Source organism: Lates calcarifer, linkage group LG1, assembly GCF_001640805.2.
Source record: "Lates calcarifer isolate ASB-BC8 linkage group LG1, TLL_Latcal_v3, whole genome shotgun sequence".
Classification (NCBI taxonomy): Eukaryota; Metazoa; Chordata; class Actinopteri; family Centropomidae; genus Lates; species Lates calcarifer.
The window spans coordinates 13,622,863-13,643,503 of NC_066833.1; the positions used below are offsets into that span (position 1 = coordinate 13,622,863).

A 20,641-nucleotide genomic window follows, 5' to 3' on the forward strand; every position below is an offset into this window, starting at 1 on the left:
AGTGGTAATTGTCATTTTTAAAATGCATTCTTTAGACAATATCTACATTTTTTGATGCTGTTGGAACTGTGATCTAAGCAACTTCTGTCTATCTTTTTCTCCCTCAAGGTGACAATGTGATCAAGAAGATCAGGGTGACAACTTACCCAGCGCCAGCTGTCATGTCTGTATCCTGTCTGTACACTGCTGGTTTAATGAACTGTGTGGATGAATAATTAATAGTCAAACTGATTAGTGTTTGTGTAATCTCATTAAGGCATCTGACGTGGCAGACTGTATCATTAGATTTGGTATTACCATTAGTCTCTCAGCATAAGTGCAATCAGGCCATATGGAGAGAAGAAGGGGAGCACATCTTTTATAAGAGAGATTCCCTCAAAGGTTTGGCCATCCCACATTGTTGATTAATTTTTGGGGTCATGAAAACTTTGTGGGATAACAGGTCTGGCATGCGAATGAGTGAAAGTCTCCATCTGAGTGATAAAGAACAAGGCAGCAGTGTGTTGCTACAGAGTTGTTTCTTTGTCTAACACAGGCTGAACCCCCTGCTCTAATCTGGGTTATCTGGCTGTAATCAGCTTAGCCCACTGCTACTCTCACTGGTTGTGGTGGTGGTGGTGCTGCTGCTGGGTGGGCACTTTCTGTAGCTTTAGTCTGCTTTTGTCTTCACTGCCATTCACGTGTGCACCTGTTGAAGAGTTGAAGAGACAGACTTGAAGGGCAGTTCAGTGCACAGGTGGAAAAGCTTGGAGAGCCACAGTATTCTTTTCAGGGTGTCTTGAAGCTGTAGCCATGGCTGAACATCAAGAGACTACTTCAACTGATAGAACACCTACTGCAGACGCATATCCCAGAAAAATACTGGAATATATGGAAGGATTCCTTATCTCAAAGGTAATGCACACATGCAGTGTGTTCCTGCACCATCATGCGTCATATACAGGCATTTAGCCCACCTGTACTCATTTTGAAGTTACTGGCACAGTGACCTTTTTCACAGGAGAAATGCTGACTTGTTAGAACAAGAAAACAAGTTTTACTAACACCATCAACAATGGCTCCATTCTATTCAAGTGTCCCAGTAAGCTGCTAAATGGAATTCAGCCATCGTTAATTACTTTTATTATTTATACCTGCATTTCCTACTTTGACAGGTCAGAATGCCCACTGTAAAAAAAAAAAGCCTGTAGAGAGTACCTTTGCTTAAGAGTAGCAGTATCAAAAAGATTAAAGTCATCAGGATATACAAGAGAAAACTACAGAAAATTGAATTAGTTGTTGAACCAAGTTTTGGGGGGATTTGTTTGTTTGTTAGTTTTCACTCCGTTCACCAGTCTTTTTATTTACTAGTTCATTACTGACTGTAAAGACTGTACACTGTAAAATATGCTGCACAATAAAGCTATTGTGGTTTAAATAGACAAAACTAAACCATCAACTATACTGTCATAACTCATACTATACATGCTATTACAACAATAATCACTTTTTCACTGTGAATGTGTCACACCAGAACAAATAATCTTTTGTTTTTGTTGAAATAAGTAACCAGAGGCATCATTATTACATTGTCCTAATAAGCATAAATATACGATGCTTTAGGTTTCAATGAATAGAAAATGAAATTAAATGAAGAGGTACTGCAGATAGAACACTACATTGTACTCTACTGTGATATATGAATAAAGAGTCATTAATTCTACATCAATCTGTTAAACTGTGTCTCCGGTCTCTCACTCCCAGACGGTGTTCACGTCCTGCGAGCTGGGTGTGTTTGATGTGTTGCTGGGTGCAGAGCGCCCCCTGTCTGCAGAGGAGATCAGTCAGGCGGTGGGAGCCAGTCTGGACGGCACGCAAAGACTGCTGGCTGCTTGCACAGGCCTGCAGCTGCTCAACACACACCAGGATTATGGACGAGGTCAGTGCACACATACACGCACAGTCTGGAAGTTGCAAAATCTTTCTGCCACAACTGAACTCTGATATGCTCTTTTTGTTTTGTTTTGTCTGCTTGTCACATAATGTCATTACATTATAAATTGCTACACCTCCTTCCTGCACACTTCCTCCATCTGTCCTGTCTGTCTGTCTCTGTCTCCAGTGTAGACATGGAAGGTCAAACTCTGTATTGACACCTGCAGTCATTTATTCTCTTTTACTCTCCTCCTTTGTCTCTCTTCCTTCACCTCTCCCACCACCTGTCTCAGTGTTTTACAGTAACACAGAGCAGGCTAGTGTCTACCTGACCCGCTCCAGTCCTTTATCTCTCTTGCAGTCCATCCAGTACAGCTCCAGAACAATCTATCTCTGTTGGCACTACCTGACTGATGCTGTCAGGTCAGTACACAGAGCACAGCCAGATCCCTGCCTGCAGTTTCGACACATTTCACACTAGAAATAGTTTATATAGGGCTGGCAAATTGTTGCAAATGACTTTTTGTGTTTAATGGCATCAAACAATTTCATGACTTAAGTTTCCTGACCATTTTGGATGTTTTGGATCAACACTAAACACAAATAGACTTAGTGACAGCTGTGGGCAATATTGCAATGTTTTTTGTTTTTTTTAAATGAGTAAATCTTTCCCTGTTCCCTTGTTGGTGATGTTGAATTAGAGCTCCAACAAACAGTTTTTTCAAAAGGAGAAAATTGTGAACTTTGTGCTTTTTCCAAAGCACAAAGTTTTATCAAACCAAAACTCAAGAGTTCAAAACCCAAGGATGTTCATTGGTTTTATCAATTACAATGATATAAAATGCAAATTCTTATATTATACAAGACAAAAGCAGGAATATTTTGACATTATTTTCCTTGATGAATGACCTAAACAATTAGTCAGTAATTAAAATAGCTGATTAAGAAATCTGAGAAAATGGTGTCTATAACCTAAATCTGAGTTCCAAAGTGATATTTAACATTTACAATTAATACTGTTAATTGTACTCTTAATTAATACTGAGTGTTTTCAAAAAGAGAGATGTTTCCCTTCAAATTGTTGACATTTACAGTATTCTTTATAAAATGTTACAGACTGCATTATGTCATTTGACAGATTTGAATGGGCCCTCAGTTGTCTTTGCTCCCACATTTTGTGTTAGAGCATCTGTTAAACACAAATAAACAATTCAAAAATGTTGCTTGGAGACACAAAACACTGCAGGGGGAGGCAGTGATAAACAAATGGTTTCCATAACTACTCAGAAAACTGGTCAAGATTATAAAGAGAATGTTACAGTAACAGAACTGAAATTATTCAGTTAAGTGAACCATAGAGTGAAATCATACACAGTTTCAAGGAGGAGCTGTGAAAAGTAGGTATGATTCATAGCCCAAGGATGTGAATTCTGGTCCTCTGTTTCTGTTTGAATAGTGTCTCAAGATGGATTTTAGTCTCATTGTTATGTCTGAGGGAGGACAGTCAGCAGCTTCTCAGACAGCTTGACTGTGGCTGACAAGTAAAGCCCATCCGTGAGAAACACTGAAAGTGAGAAATCAGTGAAGATGATTTCCAAAGGATAAAGGCATCTTCATCTAAATTACTAATTCATTTGTGCAAGTTCATACGCAATATATAAAATGTTCTGATTGTGAGTTATTGATGCCTTCTGCTTTAGTTGTGACTATGAGATGAAGCTGCATTTTTTATGTCTTAGAGAGGGCAGAAACCAGTATGAAAAGGCTTTTGGAGTCAGCTCTAAGGACCTGTTTGAAGCTCTCTACAGGTAAGAAGCTGTCTTTGTTTAAGACACACACACACAAACACATTGGTCTCTATAGTTGAGGACACTCAGTGACATAATGCTTTCCCTAGCCCCTTACCCTAACCTAAACCTAATTCTCACCTTAACCCTAAAACCAAGCCTTAACCCTCCAACAGCCCTTTGAAGTTGTGAGGACCAATTTCAAACCAAAATTTTATCCACACAACCATAGACAGACATGTACACACACACACACACACACACACACACACACACACACACACACACACACACACACACATACACACACACACACACACAGAAGATGAAACACATACTCTTTCTCATTTACATTCTATCCCTGTCTCTCCATCTTAAGCTGGTCTGTCACTCTTTTCTCTCTTCCCCCTCTAAAAAAAAAACCTGGCTCGAGGGATTCATTAGGAGGCAGGGGATGTGTGATGGAGAGAGAGAGAGGGAGCGAGGGTGTGGGCAGTGATGTGAGGAAGCTTGGGGCAGAGAGCGCGAATACATCTGCCATTGTCCTTGAGGTCTCGTGTGTTTATAGTATCTAGTGCCCACAGTTTTAATGCTTCACTGATCTGCTGGTCAGCAGTTTTCAGGGGTCACACGCTCAAAGTTTCACACTTTGTTTGCTAATAGATTTTGATCGGCCCGCCTGAGGCCCTGCACTGTAGAACACTGCCAATCCCAAAGGAACTGTTTGTTAAAGCTGAAAGAAAGCAGAATAACTTGCTGAAGCACCCTCCCTTCTTGTCCTCATCATGATATGATTTGAAGACTTATTGTAAGTTTGATGGGAGGAGAATGGAAGATGAAACAGATGTTAGAGCACATTTCCAGTATTGTTTTACATCTTAATCATAGAATGAAATGTACTGATACTAGTGTGCAGATGTATGAATCAGCCCATCTTTGATGTAATAAATCTGAATGTGCACCCCTCCAGTAGAAGTTGAAAATAGAATCTGTGTAATTTAGCATATTTCTCAAGATTTTATCTATCCTGCATTTTGTTACCTCCTGATTTTTACATATCATGCTATTAGGCTTTTGTATGTTGCTGGTTGTTGGTGCTTGTGCATATGTGTCTGTATTTCTATATTTGCCATTTTGCGTTTTGTTCTCCTATCCTTTGAAAAAGCAGCTGCTGATCTCTCAGAAACCTCCTCATTAAAAAAGATGCATGCAAAATGAGAATGTTCAAAATATGAAACATGCACACATAATGTAATCCACCCAGATGAATTTGCAATTCAGCTTTAATTGATTGAAAATGAAAATACCCCACAAGAAATATTTCAGCACCTGCGCACAATTGATTTAATGTGGAGAAGCAGTTGTTTGTCCCCACTGATTTCCCCTGTGAATACTGTGGGTAAATTAGCCAGGGGAAACAACCACTGAAGTCATTCACTGCCTTCGCGGAGCACTGTAGCAGTAGCAGGATGAGTCAAAGCTGCCTGGATGACTCAGACTCCTGTTTACTCCTTGCCATTTAACCAGCAATGTTCTGCACCTGAATAATTTACAGCCAAGCCCCATCTACAGCTTGAATTCTCATACTTGAGAAAGCAGAAAAGATTTGGAGAGAAAAGAAGCAAAAGAGAGTGAGTTTAGAGGGGTTTTGAGATTTTAAACCTACTCAACACATTGCGTTGTAAGAAATTTGGATCCTATAGATGAACACTTATAGATGTTAATGATTAAACCTTTATTCTGGTAATGAAACCTTGGCTATTGTGAAGCTGTAAGGAGCATACTGTGTACTAACCTTCACAGTCTAATATTTTGGCAAGGAGCACACAATTTTATGCTAACAGAAAATAATAACATTTGTGCACTGACAAACAGCCATAAAACAACATTTTTTAAAGCTACTGCCTTGTGTTAATATAATAAAGACACTATGTTTGTAATTAAAACTGTTTCCAACTTGAGTGCTCACTGTAGTAAAAAAAAAAAAAAAAAAAAAAAAAAAAAAAGATGTGGTAGACAGCCCTGCAGGCCATTACACACAATACAACTCCAAGCCAGGGGCACTAATAATGAATGGGCTGAAAGCAGCTTTTGCCTGGGATTGTCAAAGTTTTCAACAAATAAAGAAAAAACAAAGAGGAGGCAATTTTTAATTAAGATTTTGTTCTACAGTGGCAAGAAAAAGTAAGTGAACCGTTAATATATAAATTTGTCCTAGAATATGGTCAGATCTTCATCTAAGTTACAATTTTGAACAAACACAATCTGCAATCTAAATTTACATTTAGTTACATGAAAATCATTGTCTTGTTCTTAAGTATATGACCATCATTACCAGCAGTTAATGACATCAACAAAAGCTAACTGGTGTCAGGAGTTCACAAACCAAATTTGAAACATACCGGAGGTGAGGGTTAGAGCTACTCTGACTTAAAAAGAAAACAAACATCATCTGCTGATGTCATTCCTCACAAAAAAAGAGATCTCAGAAGACTTAGGATCAAACAGTGCTCATTTACATAAACCTGAAAAGGGTTAGAGTCATCTCAAAGGCTTTAGATATACATCAATCCACAGTCAGACAAACCATGTCCATAAATGGAGACAATTTAGTTCTGTATCAGCACAGAAGTGGGCACCCACATCTCTGTTCATGAGTCTATACGTAGATCATGGAGCAATGATGTCCATGGCAGGACACCACAGAGGAAACTGCTGCTCTCCAAAAGCACATCACTCTGTGCCTAAAGTTTGCCAAAAAAGCACCGTGACACTCTACAGCACCACTGGGAAAATGTTTTGTTGACTGATTGATTGACTAACTGAACTGCATTCCAACATGGAAACATCATCACAACAGTGAAGTACAGTGGAGGGATGATCATTGAGGGGGGAATTAATTCCCAAATTTATCAAGGCATGAGCTCAAGAGAATCATTCACCTCAAAGATCTTTAGACTGTCTGAGCTGAAACAGTTCTGCAGGAAGAGTGGTCCAGAGTTCCTCCTGAAAATTGTGCAGGTTTTATCTGCAGCTACTGGAAGAGCTTGTTTGAGGTTGTTGCTGCTAAAGGAGGTTCATCCAGTTATTAAATCCAAGGGTTAACTTACTTTTTCCGCCAGCACTGTGAGTGATTAATGGATCTGTTCAGGAAAGACACAAAAGATTGTAGTTGTAAGCGCATTGTGTTTGTCTGTACTTGTGTACTAGATCAGATCACAGTTCATGACCAATAAATACAGAAAACAGGGGTTCAGATACGTTTTTGCAACCATTGTTTTAAGGTGTTCTAAGCTGCTGTTTGAAGTGTTGCCAGTCAAAGCAACAAGACATTAGTAAAACACACAGTCAGTAGGGAAATGACTACAGCGATATTGAGGAGCACAAGACAGGTCTATGCAGAGAGCAGATAAATCATAAACTACATGACCCTATAATGATGCATACAAGGACAGAGATAACAAAGCTAAGCTTATTTTCTTCAATATGAATGGAGACAGAATGGAGATGGTGTGCATGTGAATTTACTCCATTGTGGACAAAAAGGGCTACAGATGCTGTCGTTGGGGGGCATTCAATAACTTGTGTTCAGACGGTTCTCAAATTTAAGCTGACAGTCTGCTGTTTGGCCTCACAGTCATTTCATCTTTTCACTTCCAATGTAATCAGAGTCTGAGGCCACAACAATGAGTCACTTTCAAAGTTCCTCTGGAGGTCACTGTGCCATCTGAAGTTGGCTCATGTATCAGTAGGCTGATCGCTTTGCCACAGTAAAGTGAAGTTTGGATAAATACATTCTAGTGTTACAGAACAGAGGATGTTGTGAGAGAGAGAGTGTGTGTGTGTGCGGTGTGTGTGTGGTAGCCCTCATGGCAGGGCAAAGTGCTGGTTGATGAGTCGGAGAGTCCTCAGAGCAGCAGCAGTCACCACAGGCTCTTCTAGTCTTTTGCACCCTGTTTCACACACACACACACACAAACATGTCGCCACAGGGGGAAACTTTGTCTGTGTCTACGAGCAGCAGCAGTGTGTGTGTTTGTTTACTGTGCAAGTAGCTCCTTAGGTGGCAGCTTACAGAAAACAAAGAAGCTTTTTCCTCAGTACAGCGAGACATAAATGAAAGACATAACAAAAATGACTGTTTTTGTGTGTGTGTGTGTGTGTGTGTGTGTGTGTGTAGGTCTGATGAAGAGATGGTGAAATTTATGCAGTTAATGAACTCGATCTGGAACATCTGTGGTAAAGACGTGGTCACGGCCTTTGACCTTTCTCCTTTCAAGGTCATCTGTGACCTCGGAGGTAAGTTTGTGTGTGTGTTTTTATCAAGTCATCATATCTAATTTCCATAAGGTTGTGGGTTCACAGTCATTAACATTTAAAATCATTGGAGTTGTGTTAACTGAGTGACAGCTGGCCACACACCACTTATTTATACAATACAGTGTTAAAAAAAAAAAAGTTACAACACACAGTCAGCTGTGACCTTTATAAGATTGCTCCCAGCCTCTCTAAGCTAATGACTCTTAGTGAATCAGTCAACCTTCTCAACACACACAACTCAAAGTCACCTCCACCTGGAGTTTCCCTTGTTATCCAGTCAGAAATTTCAAAGACTCACTGTGTCACTGTTACATTATTGTGTATCTTTGAGAAGAAAAGTTGACAGTACTTAAATACACATACCAAACAATAATGTTTTACTTATATATTTTCCTCAGGAACTGACCAAATACAACCGTTTACAGACAGTTACAGTTAATGTTTGCATTGTCATTAAATGTCAAATATTGGTCGATTTTGTCATCACGCCTTGATATAGTTTTTGTTTGCTTGATTGTTTGTGTTGTGTTTTTGTGTCCTTGTGTTGTTTAAACCTCGTGCTCTGGTCCCAGTAATGTCTGCTTGTGGCTTTCTTTTACATTAAAACTGTTCATAGATGTGCTCTGAGTCGACAAACGTTGCATGGCCAGTGTTGCAAAAACTGACAACTCCCAAACTGTCAACCTTTCCATACACAGACGAGTAACTTCCTGTGGCAGCAATGCTAAAAAGCCAACTTTCTGTCACCTTCAGCTGTCAGGATTATTTCAAATTTAAACCTTGATCTCAAAGATTCAAGAATTATTGTTAGTCAGGGTTAACAGGTGACATATGTGAATATTTTATACTATTTATATATGTATTAAGACCCCTTGAGCTGCTAAAATAAAAGTTACCTTCTAAGATCAAGACATGTCTGCCACAACAGACAATGCCAGATAATGACTGTAATACAATATTTAGTAGTTTGACAACCAAGAGAGAATGATAAAGAAATTTACCTTCAGTGTTTTGTCATAAATATGTGTATTAAAGTACATATTTCTAATTGGTTTCATGTGAATATTGATTAGTCTGATCCTGATATTAATGCCCTGTCACCAGAAAGATGTAACACCAATTTCTTGCAGACAAATATAGTGTTGAAGGCTGGCTGTAGTGAGCAGATCTGAGTGTCATGTATGAATGTGAAGCAGGGTGTTGCAGCCTTGTCAGTCCTCTGTGGATACATAAAGGTCAAAAAGGTAAAGGTAGCTTTTGTCACTGTTCTTAGTGTGTCGTCAAGTCAGTTTTATTTATAAAATGTCTTTGAACAGCATATTCCTCACAAAATGCCACTGAGAGCAAATAGCACAATGATACAAATGTGAGGGGAAAAAATAGACAGGAAGACCACAAAATGACCTCCACAATGTGAGGCCAGGGCTTCTAAAGAAACGTAGAGACAAGCCAAGAACAGAGCGAGATCTTAAGGAAAAGATGAAAACAAAGATGAAAAAGGTAAAAATTAATCATCTTCAGTCCCAAGAGTTTTCCTCTCTTACTGAAAAATTGTGATATGAGTAACAGGAAATAAAGCTTTTGTTGCTGAAATGTGACCTGTGCTTTTCATACAACAGAAAGCCGCTCAACACAGGTCAGAAAAAAGAAAACTGAGAAAATACATCTCTCTCATCTTATATGAACAAATAAGTCTTTACTTCTTTCTGTTTAAATGATTTAAAAACTACAAACAACTACAACTACATTCATCCCACTTGGCACACTGTACCAACACAAGGCGACACACAAGGGTGGCCACCTCCTGTGTGTGACACCTCAGCTGACCACACAGGGGAGCTGTGAAGCCACTAAAAGCACATACACGTGCGGATACATACACACATCCAGGACGGACTTCCTGTCTTTTCTTTTCTTCTCCCTGCAACATTCTCAGCATGGTGTCGTGTGTTCATGTTTATGCATGAAGGTACATCACCAGAGAAGTGTGTGCAAGTGGACAGCAGGAGTGTGAAGGGCGTGACTGCTGTGTCCCATTAAGACTTTGTCTCTCACAAGCATCTGTTGTGTCTGCACACACCTGCTGCTCAGGTCCTTCATGTGTCTGTCTGTATGTCTGTCCAATTATCTGCCAACTGGCTGACTTTAGTCCAAGTCAGATTTCAACCATCTCTGAGTCCACATTCAAAATAAATATCACTTATATGATGAAGGTGCTTTGTTCTGTACTGGTTGTCCGTGGGAAGCACCAACATTTATTATAATGTGACATTTAACACACATTTCAGGGAAACATGTTTAAAAATATATCATCAGCTGAAAGGTCACAGTGACTCTAAAGATATTCATGGTTCTGAAGCATAATGTTTTTTAATGTAAACAGCTTGCTTCATGTTTTTTGAAAAAAAAAAAAAGTTGTGGGAAAAACAAGTATAATTTACATAAGAAACTGAGAATATCACAACAGAAGAATGGCCCAGTGTATGTAGTTAAAAACCTAGCATAGTAAGACTGAATAAATATTTAGAGTAAAATGCACTTAAGTATTAGAAGTTATAGTGCTGGTTTAGATGGATTGTCTCTTTTTGAGTGGTAAAATATTATGACCTTCATGTGTAAACATGTTTAGGGAGGTCTGCTGTCATTGACAATTTCCATTGACCATACATATTTAGTACATGTGGTTTAATCCACAGTAATGCATTTGTTTTGCAGGTGAAAATTTTAATCTGCAAGTTATGAACTTTAAACTGCAGCTGTTAGATAAATGTAGCACAGTAAAGAAAAAATAACCTTCTCCCAATGCTGATCAAATGTATCTCTAAACCAGAAATTTCTCCCATAGTCAACTGATGTAAACCATTTTTAACAGCGTCACAAAACTGATGGCTCAGACAACATGCAGACAACTGAAAACACAAAGAATAGAGGAGAAATCCTAACAGTGATACAACACAGTCACTGCATTCTAACAATTACAAACCTTCCATCAAAAGGTATCATTAACAAACTGAGGAAGCCAGGTTAGCTTGGGGTCTTGTGCAGTGTGTTGTTTGGTTTTGCTCTTCATTGCTGCTCTTTGATTTTTATCCTCTGCTGACCCCTGTTTGATGTGAGAGCCAAACAGTAACTGTGTGTGTGTGTGTGTGTGTGTGTAAAACAGAAAGCTATGTAAGAATACAGACTGATAGAGTAGCAGTAGGTCATGTTTGGGAGGAAGGCACTACAGGGCTTGAAAGATTGCCCTTTACACACATGTACATACACACACACACTCACACAGAGTCCAAGCATTGTAGGTTTGTCAAAGTGAGATCCTTTGATCCTGTATTCCACCTCACTGCCTCTCTATCACTCTATCCCATTCATACATTCTTCATCTACCGCTCACTTTCTCCCAGTCTCTGTTTTTCTCTCTATCACTATCTATCACTTTCTCTCTCTCTCGCTGTCTCTTTGTCTGTTTTAAATTCACTTTGTTTTATGAAGCATGAATGATGATAATAATGCTGCCAAAGGGATCAAGTTGAAAGTTTCATATTTTCACATTAAATCCCAGTTTGCACCTTCATCCTTTTTTTGTGTCCTTTTCTGGCAAAAAAGTTAAAAGGCCTTTATTGAGATGGTTATTTCATGATAAAAATCATAAAATCATGGACACATACATGTTAAAAAAAAGAGCTGAGTAACAGTCTTTTAAACATGTCTCTGACTATGATTTTATGAATTTCATCATGAAATAGCCATTTCAAGGCCTTTTAACTTTTTTGCTGGAGAAAACATATATTTCACTGTAGACCAAAGAAGTGCACCAAACCAATCATGAGCCATACTGGCACCATGGCTAAAAGCATGGGTTTTCAAATGCATCAAAATGTAAGGGTTCATGTTTGAGTGTGCATGAAATCAATTTTTGCCAAGATAAACAAATCAAATTGTGTGGGTGTGATTGTTTCTGTTTGCTTTTCCTTAAACTAGGATTCCTAGACAGCTAGCAGCTCTGAATCTGTTTCTATATAAAGCTTCTGCCTCTCTGTCACTCTACATTCAGTTCAATTCACTCTGGCTTATTGGCATGAATGTTAGATGAGCCATATTCCCAAAGCCACCACATACAACTGAATACAAATCATGCAAATAAATAATAGGTACATACCTGTAAGCATCTGTTAACGCTTGAGTGACTTTGTGTGTTGTATGTGTGTGTGTGTGTGTGTGTGAATGAGTGATGCACAACCTTGTTAATGAAGGCTCTGTGTATTCATTGTGCAGTGACTAAAAGTAATTCTCCCTCTCTCTCTCTCTCTCTCTCTCTCTCACACTCACACACACACACACACTCCCTCGCTCTCCAGGCTGCAGTGGAGCATTAGCCAAGCAGTGCACGTCAGCCTACCCAGAATGCACTATAACGATCTTTGACCTCCCCAAGGTGGTGCGTATGTCGAGGGAACACTTTGTCAGCGAGGCTGACCAGAGGATAAGCTTTCACCAAGGTAACGTCATTACGACTGGGTGAAATCACTTGACATTTATAATTGTATACAGCCAGTACAAGTGCAGTTCTCCACGCACACACTAATATTGTATACAGAAAGAGAACTACCTGCAGTCTCTCAGTCATCCCAGAATAAAATTTTGAATAAGCTTAAAAACTCATTAGTGTCCATGTTATGTTTCTTTTTAATATACTGTTATCCATAACCCCATTTATGTCTGTTGTTAACATGCTATCTGTAATTAAATATGTTGTCTGAGCCTGTATTTACCCCTGATATTAATTAGCTTTGTTGTTATCTTGATTCTGCTCACATTGTGATCAGATCTAAATGTGCAAATTACATAAATAGAGCTGGCATGTACCATTTGAAAGAAAGTGATGGTGAAGTCAGGCTACCTCTCAGCCTGTGAGGATTAACGATTGGTGCCTGCGTTGCCATACACAATCCTCTGTGCCATACACTTCCACTGTTTTTTCAAAAACTAATAAATTAAAAACACATCAGTGAGCCACACTGTGGCACACGTTCACAAACTCCTTTTGCCATGAATCCTCACTTGTGCACCACTTCCATTACTTCTACCATATACAGACTTACTCCTGTTTGAGTAAAGCTAGCTAGAAACTTAAGAGCCTTGCTGTTTTAGGAAATGACTGAGCCACAGACAGGGTGGTTAACTTGTCAAGTATTAAGGGATGAACTCATTAATTCCTGGCTTTGGTCTTCTGTTGAGATTTGTTGACAGTGACAAGTGTGTGTAGAGTATTGCCAAATTTGAAAACTATTATTCCCTCACACCATTGCAGTAGTTGTTAAACTGACTGTATGAAGTCTGCAGGTCCCCACTGCCCATTGATATTGTGTGTACAGTGTTTTTAGTCAATACACAGTACAATCAAGTGTGACTCTACTTAAAATGAAGGCAGAATAAGACAGTGTTGATGGTGTCACCTGTGTGTCTCCATCCTCCCACTGAGCTGTTGCTGATTTGAAATATTGTGTACAGAACTGCCAATTTGTACCTCCTGCATCTTCTGTTGTGTCAGCTCTCCATCACAGCAGCTAATGTGGGGAAAAAAGTTCACAAAGGCCTCCAATCTTGAAAGTCTGAGCCAAAATCAATTCCTGCCACTCCTGCTGTTCTCATACCCATAGTGGTGTTGAACACTGCAGGAACCCTAACATGTAAAACATGAAAAAATGAAATGTACTTTTTCTACCTTACTTTTTTCACGAATGCAGGCAGTTTATTTTACCATTACTGTTTGTCCACTTTAAATAAACAGCAGTGGTGTTGTGGTGCAAGTCAGGTCTTAGCCAGTGAAGTCCAACAATCCACTTGTAACCAAAATCCCCAAAACATGTCTTTCCCCTCAAAACTAGTTCAGTGGCAGTTTACTAGACAGCAGCTGGAAATATGCTGTAATCAGCTGTTAGGTCATATGCATTTGATATAATTTGATTGAAACAGACATCCCCTCTTTGTAGTAATTATGTTTGAGTATGTAAACCACTAATAGAGGCATTGTCTTATTACTGGAAGGCTTGTCAACAGAATTAATAATTACATGATATAATTAAATCAAATATAGCAGCGTCTACGGAATTGCAGCGCTATATGGATGTGCGCATGTGTGTGTCTATGTATGTGTATATGTGTGTGTGTGTGTTTTTAGGGGACTTCTTCAAAGACCCCCTGCCAGAGGCTGACCTCTACATCCTTGCCAGAATCCTCCACGACTGGACAGACGAACGCTGCATAGAGCTACTCAGTAGAGTCTACAAAGCCTGCAAACCAGGTCTGTGTGTGTGTGTATTTCTCTCTCTCTCTCTGTGTGTGTGTGCGTGCGTGTGTGCGTGTCTTTGAGTGTGAAAGGGATGAGTACTGTTTTTTTTTCTCTCCTGCTTGAAATGAGATGGCAGATTGTATCCCACAATGCAGCTGATCCCAGAAAAATCTGTCCTCCTGACTTTGATCAGACAGACAGTCACACACACACAAGAGCAGCAGACTCTATCAGGAGGCAGGGAACCCTCTTATTTGTGTGTGTGCGTGTGTGTGTGTGTGTGTGTGTGTGTGTGTGTGTGTGTGTGCGCGAGCGCGCGCATATGTGTGTGCATGAGAGGAAGGAAGAAAGGCGAAGAAAAGAAAGAAAGAAGGGAAGGCTAGTTTTACGGGCCGGTGAATGCAACCTGTCATCTACTTCTCAGTGGAGTCACGGACCTGAGGCCTGTACTACGAATAGAGTTTAACCTCCTCTGATTTAACTCGGGGTCATCAAGGAAAGTCGGGGCTGACAAACCTTGACTGCCTCGATCTGTGTTAAACGGTACTACGACGGTGGTTAAGATGTCGGTAAACTGAGTTGGCGTTAAACTTAATCGGAGTTAGTGCGCGTGAATAAAACGGACGAGCGCCGTATTTCGCAGATGAAGAGCGCACGTTAATTCTGTCGGTTTACCAGAAAAGAGACTAACAACACAATGTAAAACCGCGGCTGCCAACAAATCCAGGGAGACTTGTCACATGTTCTCTGGGTTCTTAATCTGTAATATGAGATGTAAGGACACGGAAAATATGTGATGATTTTTCGGATACTTGGATTACAGACAACACGTGGGTCACATGTCTGAGAATGAGCTGTTACTGTTAATGATGTTCTGCCTGGAACACTCAGGCTGTATATGTATAAATGTAATGCTGTTGTGTTCAGTATGAACTTCATGTTAACAGTATTTCAGCCTCAGTGGAAACTGAACCTGGATGAAATATAAACATTCTATAAAGTGCCACACATTCATATTTCCCATCATTAATATTGCATATTTTCGTATAGTCTACAGTTACAACAGCCTGTCGCATTATATTGTCTTTCAGGACATTAATGCCCCCCACCCCCATTTAAATTATTATTCAAGTCGATAATATGCAACACAAATGACGCTAAATTCTGCTGCTTGACTGTGAGAAAAAAAAAAAAAAAAAAAAATTGAAAATGGAAAATCCGGAGCATTAAAAAAAACACCATTTATTGGTCCACAGACCTCTACCATCCACTACATACCTTTTTTTTTTTTTGGTCCGGGTGGGGGGGGGCTGATGGATTAGACCTGCCAGAGTCAGCCTCTCTCAGTTGTTGTGCCAATATCAATTGGTTGCTCCACCTGTGGGGCGGTACTTAGGTAGAAGTAACACACACTAACACCGGTAACACGGAGTTAACCACGATCATAAACTGGGAAGTTACACCTGACGTCATTAAGTTACTCCTGCAGTTACCCTGATAAGCCAGTAACCTCGCTTCATAGAACAGGCCTCAGGACTTTTTCACAGCAAACATTTTAACATGTCATAGCAGGACACACACAGGTGAAACTAATGGCATCAATTACTGCAATGCAGTAATCAACAATGGTAGTAGTTGCACCTGTGTTTGGACTGTTCTGCAGTGACAAGGGTCAATAGGAAGCTTTCTGAATTGCTTGCTAACGTAGTTTCAGCAGATCAATCTATGGGACAGTCAATATGATCCAGCTTTCTACAACAAAACAGAGTAAACAAAGTTATGAGTTTAGTAACTTATTCATTTGATGATTATTTGAGGTAAACCACATTGTTTTGTTTTGTTGCAGTTAGGTCCACAATACTAACAGTAGCTGATTAGGCTTTGCCAGAACACCTGTCGAATTCATACTGTGACCCCAAGATTCTCCCAGTGTTTCCAGTAATTCATTTCCCTGTCTCCTCCCCTGTGTCTGTCACTGTGTGTATGTGTGTGTGTTTTCCTGCAGAGGTGTGGAGCAGTACCGGTTACCTGACTCACCTGCTTTCCATTCCTCATCAAGCTCCCCACCCACTCGTTGCCAGATTGTTCTGCATGCTTCTTGGCACAACACTCTGGGCTGCTCATTTATTGAGTCTTTTTCCAGTGTTTGTGTCTCTGCAGTCTCCCTCCTGCATCTCCATTCCCCAGCAGCTACCAGTCAGACTCAACACCATCCTTCTCCCAGGCAACTTGCCTGCTCGTCGCCCTTCCCCGGCTTCCACACTCACCTGGCTGCCACATGCTGCCTGGTCCTCCAGCTCCTTGTCATCCCCTGTCATCTGTTCCCTCTGAACTCTCAAATATTCATTAAAATGATTTACCCTTGCCTTCAGCTGTCTGTCTGTGTCTGCTTGGGGGGCCCAAATAAACAATTTAAGCCAAATCGTAACATAGAGACAGAGAGAGAGAAACAAGGAAAGAAAAGGAAGCAAAAAAGAGACAGACAGAAATGAACAAACAAACAAAGCTGACCTTTTGCTTCATCCTGCAGGAGGTGCTGTGTTGCTGGTGGAGGCGCTCCTCCACGAGGACGGCTCAGGTCCACTAACAGTGCAGCTCTACTCCCTCAACATGCTGGTACAGACGGAGGGCAGGGAGAGGACAGCTGCCCAGTATGCTGCCCTGCTGGCTGCTGCTGGCTTCACCAACATACAACACCGCCTCACTGGGAAGATCTACGATGCTGTGCTGGGACACAAAGAGACAGGAAAAGACAGACGACCAAAACCCTAGGCTACTCACCTACCACGACTGAAAGATCACACCATCTGAAATTGTTGTGTGACTGTTTGTGTACTTTGAAATGGTTTTCTTTTTTAATTTCACCTTAAGCTTCTTCAAAAATATAAAAAACAGTGTATGACCATATTTGAGTATTCAAATACAAGGATGATTTTTATGACTGCTTAATTCCGGATACTGTATATTCTTAATGATTGCAGTTTTTCATAATTTGGTATTTTTGAAGACTCTACAATAAATAGGTTCTTTGGGTTTAAATAATGTTTGGCTATGGACCCAAGAATGTGTCACTTAATAAGGTAACAAGACCTGCTAATCCTGCAAACTCATAATTATGTGTAATGTGTATTCTCATTAAGCAACAGAATTGAGATTACAAATCTACACTTGTGTGTGTTTAATAATCAAACAAATTGTGTTAATAATCAAAGAAATTGATGGTTTTGGTTTGAGAGCAGGAAGTGTTAAATATGGCTTGTGACTGACCACTTATTCTGATTACTGGCCCATATTGGCAAACCTGATTAAATGTGGTGGTTTAATAGACTGTGACCAAACAAAGAGGTAATCTGGTGAATGACGGTGAAGCACTTTAAAGGGGGAAAGAAAAACAATGTTGCAGTACAAGCCAGTAGTAGATCTTAGTGTTTTGTATGATAATGTCTTAAACAGAGTTGAACAAAAATACTAAAAACTGAATCTGGCACAGATGGCTTTGATATGATGCATGCCTTCAATTGTACTTTTCATGCCATCTGAGAAAAACTTCAATATTGTGCTCCACTTTCTTCACCATTCATTCATTTTCTTTGGCTTTTGTTTTGTGCTGAACAGGTAGCATTAGCTTGTAGTAGCTTCTGCTCTGGGAATAGCTGCCAGCATCTTGGTTTCGTTGGACCAGCGGTAGTTACAGAAAGCTGCTGAGTGTTGTTGCTGATTCTCCTCAGTGGGACCTTTGGCATAAGCAACCCTTTCACATAACCAGGAGTACTTTTGCAGAATATAAAGGTAAAAATATTTCTTAAAGCTTCTTTAATATTTGAGGGTCATTTAGATGCCAAGTGTGCTGCTCTCTGTGAGTCAGGGCTTGTGCAAATGCAAATTTAATTTTTTTTTTTTTTTGCAAACTGCTAAAAATTGAACCAGTTGTCAATTCAAAACGTGCTCCATCCAAAGCCAAACTGAGTATAAATGTTATGATTCTCTGGTTATTGTGCTTGTGAGGAACTTTCATCCACAAGATTTACCTGACAACTGTAAAGTCTTTGATAAAAATACAATGTCACTTCATTTTCACATATAAAAAAAATTCAAATACAACTTTCACAGACAAAAGCAATGCTAATTATTACCGCCTATGCTTGCTAACAAGGAAGCAACAGTGACAGCATGTAGTATTTGGTAAAACAAAGTACTTACAGACCTAATGGTGTCCATGGCAGCAGTAAGATAAGAGTTATTACAACAGGAGAAGCAGTTACTCTGTTTAATGCCTCATTATCCCCCCCGAGGAGATCCCAGTGCTAATACTGTTCCTGCAGCATGACCAATGGGAAGCAGTGTAGTACAAAATGATGTTATATACAAATCATGACCTAACTAACACTAAATCCACCTTTTTTAGATCGTCAATTACTTGTACTTGTCATTTTTTTGTCCATCATTCTCAGTCCCATCTTATTGTGTTCATTGTAAAAGGAGTCATTTTCCTTTTCCAGAGAAAACCCAGTAATTCCTATTTACATCTTCATTATCACTCATTCATGCCCCTTCTTCTGTCACTCTCCAGTGTCAGGGTTCAAATGTGTTTTTTGAAATTGCGGAAGAGGCATGTTCAAGCTAAAGGGCACCCTGCGTGAATGTGCTAACATGTTTCTGACAATAAAATACAGAAGCATGCATATTTTAGGAATAGGTTTGTGCCCTGGCATGTTCCAAATCCAGACAATCAAGTGAGAGACTAAGCCAAGTCCAGGCTGATTCTGCTGTAAATGATTCACCATATTGCAAAGGTCAACCTCTATTAGATGGTTTGTAGTGTGAGCTTCCAGTCTCATTGCAAAGAAGATAAACTTCCACGAATATCTGTTCTCATCTCTCAATCCTAAGCCCTGTGTCTGAACCTCTCGCCTCTTACTGTTCTTAACAGCATAGTAAAGCTATCTTTGCGCCGCGCTCTTTTTAATGTCAGATGTGACTCAATAAATCTTCTTCACAATGGCCCGACACATCTTTTATTTCTCCCCCATCCTCCTCCGAGCACAGGATGTATTCAAAATGCAGATATCAGCCCTTTATTTGAGAGTCAGCCTGTCATTGTGCTCTGTCTCTGGTGTGACGCAGTTTGCTTGAAGATGTTATTGGATTGGATTCCACACAAGTATTTGTGAATAGGATTCATATTCAGTTACATTAATATCAACTGTCATTTATTTAGGTATAAAAATGTGCATGCCAAAAGATAATTGCACAAAATATCACTTGTCAGCCTCATTCACTGAAAAAGATCATAATCAGACTTCAGAAACTGATATTGTCTGTATCCTGGTCTGCATTCAGATGACTGTTACCATCACTGTTCTCTTTCTTATACACCCACTCATTCCCAATGCCCTCTCTATCCCCCTCTCTCCTGCTTTTTCTCTAATTGTGAATTAATGAGACTTCAAAGTGCAACAAATTAGAATTGATGTCAAATCCTTGTGGACAGCTTTACAGAGAGTCGGCCTAATGAAGGGAAATGAAGTGCTGAGGCTGGAGACAGCTTTGACCTGTGTGGAGACAGTGGTAGTACCCAGTAATGCAGTGCAGCATTACCAATGTCATGGTGGTCAACTAATGCTGTGTATCACTTGGTGCTTGCTTTTATGAAATGTATTTTTTCTCAAGGATAAAATGTTATTAAATTAAATTTTTGTTACTCCCCTTAGCTTTTCATTTAAATATGAGGCTGAATTTGAATTAATCTAAATGTGTAATTATCCCTATAACCTGATTTAACTTTTCCATAATTACTAATCTTCCCCTCACACTTCAACCAGATTATACTGCATAAGACTAAGCTTTTTAAGCGTTTCCACTTCTTTGATGCAAAAGGTAAAAAAGTTAACTTTCTCACTCTTTTGCATTTTAAAGTAAAAAGACTACTTGAAATCACTGCTGTTTGATTTTTCTGATTATTCATGGGAAACATTTTCCTTATATAAAAAGGAGGGCAGCTCAGGACGTCAAAGTAAATAAATAACAACAACAAATAGATTTAAAAAAAAAAAAAAAGCTGTGTAAAGAATTAAAGCAGGGAGTAACATAAAACCATTTAGTCAGTGGAATTTCTTTTCACTTTGGATAAGAAACAACAATTTTGCTGCAGTCTGCGTTTGACTGACTCTTATCTTTTCACTGCTCTAGAAAATCAGCTGTAATTCTAGCCAGATTATCTCTTCAAGTACCTCTCCCTCACTTTTCGTCAATGATTTAGGCTCGGGTCAATGTTTTCCACTTCAGCAGAGAAAGGTGCATATATTTTTCCTCTCTGCTTTTCAGTTCCATT

General features: G+C 39.6%; 1 protein-coding gene across 1 annotated transcript; it reads left to right on the plus strand.

The window, feature by feature from the left end:
- Positions 1-115: 115 nt before the first annotated feature.
- asmt (acetylserotonin O-methyltransferase) lies at positions 116-20,014 on the plus strand. Its single transcript, XM_018690469.2, has 8 exons — positions 116-894; positions 1,744-1,918; positions 2,208-2,337; positions 3,654-3,722; positions 7,882-8,000; positions 12,377-12,517; positions 14,200-14,322; positions 16,841-20,014. The coding sequence occupies exons 1-8, from the start codon at positions 793-795 to the stop codon at positions 17,080-17,082; spliced, it is 1,101 nt and encodes a 366-aa protein (XP_018545985.1). The 5' UTR covers positions 116-792; the 3' UTR covers positions 17,083-20,014.
- Positions 20,015-20,641: the final 627 nt, after the last annotated feature.

Excerpts from the sequence above, each read along its gene's own strand:
- asmt (XM_018690469.2), top strand. The coding sequence starts at position 793 with ATGGCTGAACATCAAGAGACTACTTCAACTGATAGAACACCTACTGCA. Across the intron at positions 2,338-3,653 it reads TACCTGACTGATGCTGTCAG|AGAGGGCAGAAACCAGTATG; the intron begins GTCAGTACACAG and ends TTTATGTCTTAG. Across the intron at positions 12,518-14,199 it reads GAGGATAAGCTTTCACCAAG|GGGACTTCTTCAAAGACCCC; the intron begins GTAACGTCATTA and ends GTGTGTTTTTAG.